At 44.2% G+C, this 9,593-nt stretch overlaps 1 protein-coding gene across 1 annotated transcript; it reads right to left on the bottom strand.

Annotated features, from left to right (window-relative positions):
• Window positions 1-1,503: 1,503 nt before the first annotated feature.
• On the bottom strand, window positions 1,504-7,887 carry LOC311140958 (RING finger protein 37-like). Its single transcript, XM_084176219.1, has 7 exons — window positions 7,754-7,887; window positions 6,655-6,721; window positions 5,806-5,907; window positions 4,941-5,674; window positions 4,009-4,787; window positions 3,538-3,849; window positions 1,504-2,879 (listed from the first exon to the last, which is right to left on the bottom strand). The coding sequence occupies exons 2-7, from the start codon at window positions 6,706-6,708 to the stop codon at window positions 2,608-2,610; spliced, it is 2,253 nt and encodes a 750-aa protein (XP_084032345.1). The 5' UTR covers window positions 6,709-6,721; window positions 7,754-7,887; the 3' UTR covers window positions 1,504-2,607.
• Window positions 7,888-9,593: the final 1,706 nt, after the last annotated feature.

The raw sequence follows: 9,593 nt of genomic DNA, 5'->3' as shown, positions 1-9,593 counted from the left end.
ACAAAATATCATTGCATAATCATTGTTTAGGTATTTATACGGCATATTGCTAAATTTTTCCTTAATACACTACTTTAAATGCTGTGGAAAGAAAAGTACAAGAGGTTAAACAGACATCACAGCGACCGTGTTCCATGGACAATGTGACAAATAAGTTTCCCCTCAAGACGTGTTTCTATTTATTGAAGACTGAAAAAGCAAAACATGTCTGCCATAATAGATTTGCAACTCAAACGGACATTTAAATGATCATATTAATTATTGTATTCTAGATGAGTGTCTTGCATGCTTAGGTTTGTGTTCTCCTTATAAACTGTCATTATGTTGCTGATTAACTTGTAATTAGCAAAGGAAATTAAGCAGGCAGATTGTTCAGAAATACAAAAGGGCAAAATATGCTTAGTAGGAGGGTAACTGTGTGCTTGTTGTCTTCCTGAGAGTGATAGGGAGTTGAGGCTAGTCCTCTGATAAGTAGAAAAGCATTTCAAGATAACTTTGTAAAAACAGGTCTATACATTATAAGTACAGTACCTCATTCTGTTATACTTTCAAGAGTATGTGGTTGAGGTGGTTCAAAGGAATGTTTACATGTTTAAAAAAAACAACGATTGTATCGGCCTCATAACAGCAGTACACATAATTTGTGTACAGTTGAAGATTAGTTTGACTGGTGTCTGTCTGCATAGACCTTATGATCCCAATGTTTCAGTTTTTTTTTTTTTTTACTAATCCCCAATTCTGCCCATATAACCCCAAAATGTGTGTCAGTGAGAGACAGAGATAGAGAGAACACTAGCATTGCTTTCTGCAAAGCCACTTATTACAGAGAACCAGGGACAAGACAGTTGTCAAGCTTTATGTGCCCTGGCAACCTCAACTTCCTAACTCCTATACTTTGTAAGGATTGTGGTGTGGGGATAATAAAATGCCCAGAGCTTTCTACCCAGTATTGCATAACACAATTGGCCCTTGTAGAATAAATAAAGTATACAACTGAATTGGATTGAATAAACAGGTGTAGAGAAGTTCCATGTTGTACTGGCCTCCTGCTGTCAGTTGAGGTGGTAGAGAGGAGCAGACGGATGTTCATGTAGTACAGTTCAGCACATGGTTCTGCTTTGTTCCCTCACAATGACACGTCAGCCCTGGGAGCACTCTGTTCGCTGTCACTCTTTCTCTACCTCTCACTCTTCTTCACTTGCCTAGAGGTTTGAGGTGTTCTAACCTTCAGCAAATAACTCAAGGGTCCTCAGAATGAGATGGTTGAGAGGAGGAATAGAGAAGGCAAGGGCCTTTTCCTCAATTGGATTAGCTCAACTCCTGTGTCCTCTGCTCCGTCCTCTCTCGCCTCCTTTTGAAAAAGGTCAAAGGTAAATCGAGAGAAAGTGGACGAAAATACATTTGTCTGAAATGAGACTCTCCTCCACTTGTGCATCATCATGCAAATTCCATTTACAGGGGTGGATCCCAAAATAAAATGTGTAAAATTATAAAAACAAAGTTAGCAGCGCAATACATTTTATAGATAAAATAAGTAACATATTGTTTTTAAACATGTGCATGTCTTTCTCCTCCTACTAAACAATAGCTGATTCAAACGGGGTGTGGCAGATTTCAAAACTCTTCATGCGAAGGACTCAGGTAGGATACACATGAATATTCTCAATGAAAGGTGGCTTTCGAGGAGGGGAAGACACTTTTCCGTTCGCCTCCTAACCAATTGACACTCTCCTCGACCACTTTTCAGTTTCTGGGTCACAGAGGAGAGAGGACTGACTTTTGCCCAAATGTGAAAACGCCCAAGAGGAAGAGAGGTGGAGAAGAGCATAGATAAATGTATTCACCTATGTATGAAGTCCCTGTCAATCGGCAATTAACATTTTTGTCTTGATGTTTGAGACTATTGCGGCAAAATATATATATCTTGAAATAAGGGAAAACAAGGGGGTAAAAAAATCAGCAAAGATAGGTTTGTGCTGTACTGGCCACTCAAGAGACAGCAGCCTTGGACCACTCTTCTCTCTCTTTCTGTACCTCTCATTCTCCATTTCACCTTCTCCCTTCTCTCTTTGTGACTGAACACACTTTTCTATTCCTCTCTGATCAATCTATCCAATGGCTGCCGACAAACAGCTGTGGCCGTTGTTCTTGCTGTGACGCTACACTGTTCCCTTGTTTAGCAAGACAAGTTGGATAAAGCAGAAACAGAAACACACTCACCAACCAAGCAAACGTTCTCAAGTTATGACACTTTGGTACAAGTATGACCCACATCACCACAATGAATAAACCAAACTAAAACATACATTTAAGAAGATCAGTCTGTAAACATTTTAATGACTTCCGTTGGGGAGTGGGGTAGAGGGGCAGCACAAGACAGGTGGAGTTTAAGTAACTGTTTATCAAGGCCCAAGGGATAATAAAGAGTCCCATTGTAATCTATGTTTCCTCCAATGTCCACTGCTATTCCGCTGCTCACGTGTGCAGTGAAGAGCACAGGCATGTACAGTGAGTGGGTGACCGTGTGTCCGGTGGTGGTTAACAACACGTGGGTTGGGAGTCACGTGGGTTGTTCAGTTCAATGGTTAATGCCACACATTTTTCCATTCAGTGATGCACGCGTGTGATGTCACTGGAAGAGGCAGGGCTATTGCAGGTGGGACATAGGATGTGATTGGGCATTGCTGTGGTGACAAGTGGGCGGGGCTTCCTGTGTAGGCAGGGGCGGCACAGGAAGTGACCACAGGGCAGGCGGTACGCTGACGGAGAGGTCGAGTAGACGGACAGAGAGCAGGAACAAGAACCACACCTGTTCTCACCTGGGAGAGAGAGATAGGGAAGGGGAGAGAGAAGGGGGGGAAGGAGAGAAATAGGAAACGCTATAGAGGGTGAGAAAGAGCGAAAGGTTGAAGGAGAGAAAGAGAACACATGTATTGAGCAGTATGTACACCTTGACTGAGATGATCTGTTCACAGTTTTAAATTGTATTTTCTCTCTGACAGACCACTGTATTCACTCTCCAACAACTGAAACGTTATTGAAAAAAGACTTTCAACAAACTACAGGAATTACAGCAATGGAAAGAAAGTTTGTATGGCAAGTCGCGGAGGATGCAGTATAAAGAAAGAAAGATCCATCTCTGCACACATACTGTAGGTGAACATAATGAACTGAAAGACCTTGGTACAGTGTAGTGGGCCTGAAAGGCCTGCCCTTGGACAGCCTATCTATGTTGACAGTGTCTTTCTCCCTGGTAACATCCCACTACTTGACCATCTAACTTGTTCAACTAATGACTAGTCAACTCAATACTTTTCCCCGTCATTCATTCGTACTCTCAACCCTGAAGTTGATGGAAAACCTTATAAAAGCATTACAGCCTTTCTATCTTACTTGAAGTAATCACTTATCTGGAAGGAAATGGAGAAGAGAAAAACCAGAATTCCCCTCAATTGTTTTTCCTTGTCAGATCAGTGATTACTCCAAGGAAAGGTACATTTGAGCCATATCATACAAGCCACTAGCCGCTGCGCCTACCTGTTGGGGTGTCAGCAGGTGTGTCTGTGTGTTTGTGTTGGACCTGGGGGGTTTGGGAGGTGTAGGAGGTAAAGGAGGGTCGACCCTGCAGAGCTGAGAGAAGGGCCTGGTCTAGACTGGCAGACAAACGCTGCTCATGGTCTAGACTGGCAGACGAACGCTGCTCATGGTCTAGACTGGCAGACAAACGCTGCTCATGGTCTAGACTGGCAGACGAACGCTGCTCATGGTCTAGACTGGCAGACGAACGCTGCTCATGGTCTAGACTGGCAGACAAACGCTGCTCATGGGAGCTACCGCTGGGAACTGTGGCTGGAACAAAAGGAATAACACAGAAACACTAATGAGTGACACATTCAAATATTTGATAGAGCCAACCTTCAATAAAGGCCTTTGAACTAACAAGAGAATGAATGCCTTGATGTTTTGCTCTCACGCTTTTTGAATTGTCTACACCAGTTCACCACTTACCTGTGGAGATAGTGGAGTTTGTGTCTGTTCTTAGTCTTTTCGAGTCAGGAAGTAGCTCCTTGGCGTGACCAGCGCTAGCAGAGGCTGCTTTGGCTGCGGTGGGCTCACCCTTTCCCTTAGAGCGGATCAGAGTGGCCCAAACCTCCAGCTCTCTCTTCCTCCTAGTCCCCAAATCTGGCCCTCCATCCTGGGAACTCACTCTATCCACTACCCCTTCTTTACGACCAACTTTACCAGCACACCGGTCCTTCCCATTCCCATTCTTCACCCTGTTGTTAAAAGCCCCGGTTCCCCTGTGCTGCGTAGAGAGGCTCCTCTCTGTATTAACACTTTCTGCCCGTTTTTGAGTAGTCTGTGTGAGAGTCCCACTGTTTCTGCTAAGTGCACCCTGGTGGTTGGCTGACTCTATAGCAGCAGCAGCATTAGTGACTGCAGGGGCCCCACTGTCCCCTGTCCTCTGTGGGGGTATGAGTCTGGAGGTGTGCGGATTCTCCCCCTGGACCTGCCTCCCCACCATCCCCTCCCTGACCTCTAACCCTGTCTGAAGCAGGAAGCGGTCGATGCGGCTCTTCAGGTGGGGGTTGGGGAGGGCCTGTGCCTCAGGGATGAAGGGAACACCGGTGAAGGGGTCGTTGGGGACACGACCCCAGGTTGCCTCCCTCCTCTGGTACTCCTCCAGAGTGGAGCTGTCCACAGACACTCCGCTGGGCAGCAGCATAGGCAGCAACATCACTTCCTGGGTCAGGGGGTCCAGGAACTCCTCAGGGACCTGCAGGAGGCTGGGGGTGGGGGGGGGGGGAAATCGAGAAAAATACAGAACATTATTATCGTCCCAGAGATGAAGGTTTTGCCTTTGGCTTCATGAACAGAATTACAATTCACCTTGCATCATATATTGTGTTGAAAACAGTCATGTTTTATACACACTATACCTCGTTGGTGTTGTCGTCTGTGACAGCGGCTGTGGTTGAATGACAGGGGAAGTCTGCGCTGATGCCAAGTGGCTAAGCTGTGGCGCTGGTCTCAGGCTAGCGTTCTCATGTGCTATCCTCACCCTCTCCACCTCCTCTGGAGGGCAGCAGCGAGAAGGCAGCCCCCACACTGCCAGTGCCTTGAGCCCCATCGCGGAGGCACCCGCACCGTACGGCACTGACACACGGAGCTGCTTCACAGAGCCTAGTGAGAGCGGGCCCCTGCTCCACAGCTCCTCTTGTCTACACCCCTCTCGGGGAGGCGGTGGCAGGGAGGGGAAGGGAGGGCGCGGGCGGAAACAGGGATGGGAGAAACTGACATGGATCTCTTCTCTTAGTTCACAGCGTCCCACTAGGCGGAAATCCCCCTGGCTGGTGTCTGTGTGACTCTGAGTTTGGCCACGTTGGGTCCATTGCTGACTCTTCTCCTGGCCTTGTAGGCTCCATTGTTGGGCCTGGAGGCTCCATTGGTGGCCCTTGAATTGGGCCTTGGCTTGGTCCCATTGCTGGCCCTTGTCTTGGCCTGGTTGGGCCTGACTTTGGCCCTGCTCTAGGCTGTGGTTGTGAGGGAGTGGGGGATCAGAGCTGGTGCTGATCTCCAGCCTCTTGCAGGCCTGTCCTCGGTCCATCCCCCAGGGCCACAGTTCCACATCCACCCGACACACTTCGACCTGGAAACCAAACTGCAGTGTAACCTAGGGTCAGATAAAGGGAAGATTAGACAGACAGACACCTGCCCAAAATGACCACTTCTCTAGAAAGAGATGAAGAATAGGACAGTGATGTCATAAGATTCATCTCTAAATATTCTAGAGCGTCAGCTCACCTGAACGGGTGGCCGAAGGAAGTACTCCAGCTTAAAACCCCGCCTCCGGACTGCTGGGTCGGCCGATAGGAGGTTGGTGACGTCATACCCATCTGCACACAGCTAGATGAGGGAAAGAGGGAAAAGAAGAGAGGAGAGAGAGGGGTGAAGAGTGAGGAAGGGAAGAGGGATGGAAAGGAGGAGGAGGAGAGAGGGCGGTAGGGTTGAAGAGAGAAGTTATGAAAGTGAGGTAAGGTAAAGAGGAGACAGGAAGGGCAAAAAGGAGGTGGAGAATGAAAGGATAGAGAGAGAGATAAAAGAGGAGAGTGAAAAAGTTGAAGATTCACTCCCAGAACAAGAATAAGGCCTAGCCAAGCGAGTATCAAACAGCCTATAATACAAAGAGAGGAACATAGCAAGGTCAGCTGTGATTCAACCTCCCACACAGCAACTTGCCCCTCTCCTTCCGACCATCCTCCCCCGCCAACCTCTTCCTCTCATTCTAGCACACATCTCTCACCTTGGCTCTTTCTCCTCCTCCTCTCCATAACACCCAGAGGACAGAATATTACCACAGATGTATTAGAGAAGGACAAGGGGGTGAGACGAGACAAAAAGGAAAAGTGGCTTTGTCAGCTGGGGAGGAGGAGGAAAGCGAGTATCTGAACTTTTCCAATAAGAATGCTCATTTTAGATGTTTTATTTAGAAGCATTTCCCCCCGCCATTTGCTTTTACTTTGACTGAGCATACAACCTTTGTTCAGATTGTTAGCCGACACATTGAACCAACGCTAGAAAACGATCAATGGAGGGGGGGATAATGTCAGCTCCGGTCCATACAATTCTAATGCAATCTAAAATGTTTTGTACCTTGTCACACTGGATGGTGGTCTTGAAATGTGGCAGGCAGAGATTCACCACCATGGTCTCACACTTGCTGAAAGAAAAAACTGAAATCAATGTTTTTAACTTCTACACTAGACATTACTCTCCTCATTAGGGTTACCAACATATTCTGTGGAATTATTTAAATCCTTCAGACAGCAGTCTAAACCAGGCATAGCAAAACAAGTGTCAACCCTACTGTTCACATAGGGCAGCACGTGTGGATGTATGTATGAATTATGAATAATTCCATTCAATAGCCTAAATCTTTATTGTCCCTAAAGTTAAATTACTGTTCAGTGTAAAACAGACATACATATACACAGCAAATATATCTTACAGTGACAAGGCGAAGAATAAGTGTGTTGTGAATAATAAACACACAATGAAGTTCTATACTGGCAGTCCTTGCTACAGGCTGAACGAAATTGCTTCTCTTCAGAATTGCAATAACCCTTGACCTCTCGCCACTGTGAGCTGTCAGTTGACCTTGCCCTAGAAAGGGGCCCTTTTATTTAGTCTCACATTAATTTACAACGACAGCCTACTTGATTCAAGGAAACATCATCTCTTGGGAAGCAATATGTAATCAATAGCAGTACATCCCATAAATCCTAAGGAGGATGACACACTACATTCTAATAGAACACAAAGAAAAAGGACATGGCAGTAAATAAATAAAAATATGATTATGCCATTCAGTAGCCTATTTGGAGTTATACAGTCATGTTCAGTTAGCCTAGCTATTCCTCCACGACACAATATAGACAAGTTAGCTAGCTAGCTAACGTTACAGAGGCATATATGCTAGCTACATAATAGCCTTCGAACACATTATAGCCTATTCCACACACAAACGGCCGACTAATGACAGTATTCTGTAACTTATGTTGGCCTTCTCATCTCTAAAGATAACTAACTAGCTAGCTAGGTAGTACTTCATTGGTTGCTTCCAAGCCAGAGACCCGACCGACGATGGAGTCTCTCTGGCTAGCTCCTTAATAGCTAGCTAGGTTTTGTTTACAGAAACCAGTCTAACGTTAACTTCTTGCAGAAAGTTTGCTAGCAAGCTATCAGAGTTTACCGTGCTTCCTGCTAATGTTCTTGTAGAAGAGCTCACACGAACTGTCTGAAATAAATTAAAACGATACAATCACTTGAGCGTTTCTCTGGTTGGACCACTTCTGCATGCATTTAACCAAAACACTGACATTAGCTAGCTAGCTGGTAGGAAGGAAGGAGAAGAGGGACATATTTCACGGCGTCAACTATTTTCGCGATTGCTACTACCGTGTGACAGTTATAATGAATTGGCTCTGGCACAATGATGTTAAAGCTGTTCTTACAGCTTCTCTGTTATGAATTTAAGTATTTTTCTAAATTTGAAATTGTTAATAATTTGATGTGGCAAAAGAAGATTAGAGCAGCAGTACCTTGACAGATTTATTAGAGAATGGCACCTAGGGGAGATAGGGGTAAGTTGATCCAAAGGGGTACGTTGAGCCACCATTGTTTCTTGGAAATCATACACAAAATTAATCATTTTACCAAATATTTAGGAAGAGGTCATCATTTTATAGAGTCTATGAAGTAAGAAACCACATGGAAAAAGTGGTATGCAAGTTAGTTCCAAAAAACGGATTTTCACCAAGTCAAGTGAATTGCCGCTGGGGGACAGGGGCCGGCCTATGTTAAGTGTTTAAAAAAAAGTACAAAAGTGTTTGTTAGGTGTTAAGCCTGTGTTAAAAGTTGCTTAAAATTATTAAAGACAAAAAAGCATTGTGGTTGTGTTGAATTGTGTTTGGCAAATAAAGATGGACATGGTTTAAAAAAAGTAGTGGTAATATTTCATTCAGTCAAAAAATGTGTATGTGGCTTAATTTACTCTGTCCCTTTGCTCAACTTAACCCATACCCGGGGTAAGTTGTGCCAAGAGACCACTTTTTTTGGACAAGCTATGCTTTCAAAACTGTAATGTTTACATAAATTCTGATTATTTCCAGGGAAACACAACATCCTTAAATATTTGTTGATATCTTTGTTACAAATAATACTATATTTCCCTTGACCAGTGGTGTGTATTCATGGATGCCAAGGGAAGCCAGGATTCCCCCAAAAAATGTACCAAGAAAAAAAGAAAAAACATATTAAATGTATCTTTCGTCTCTCTGTGTTTCATACTTTTACTTCAATTCGCAAAGGGCTGAATGTATCTCACCGGAGAAATAATCAGAGCGAGCGAAACAGCGCCCCCTCTGTCTCTGTATGTGTAGCCCATCTACAGTTGAAGTAGAAGTTTACATATACCTTAGCCAAATACATTTAAACTCAGTTTTTCACAATTCCTGACATTTAATCCTAGTATAAATTCCCTGTTTTAGGTCAGTTAGGATCACCACTTTATTTTAAGAATGTGACATTTCAGAATAATACTAGAGAGAATGATTTATTTCAGCTTTTATTTATTTCATCACATTCCCAGTGGGTCAGATGTTTACATACACTCAATTAGTATTTGTTAGCATTGCTTTTAAATTGTTTAACTTGGGTCAAACGTTTTGGGTAGCCTTCCACAAGCTTCCCACAATAAGTTGGGTGAATTTTGGCCTATTCCTCCTGACAGAGCTGGTGTAACTGAGTCAGGTTTGTAGGCCTCCTTGCTCGCACATGCTTTTTAAGTTCTGCCCACACATTTCCTATAGGATTGAGGTCAGGGCTTTGTGATGGCCAATTCAATACATTGACTTTGTTGTCCTTAAGCCATTTTGCCACAACTTTGGAAGTACAGTGGGGAGAACAAGTATTTGATACTTTTATTTTTTATTTTTTTTATTTAACCTTTATTTAACCAGGTAAGCCAGTTGAGAACAGGTTCTCATTTACAACTGCGACCTGGCCAAGACAAAGCAAAGTAGTGCAACAAA

This window comes from Coregonus lavaretus (genome assembly GCF_964263955.1).
Source record: "Coregonus lavaretus genome assembly, chromosome: 14".
NCBI lineage: Eukaryota > Metazoa > Chordata > Actinopteri > Salmoniformes > Salmonidae > Coregonus > Coregonus lavaretus.
This window is presented reverse-complemented; position numbering and strand designations above follow the sequence as displayed.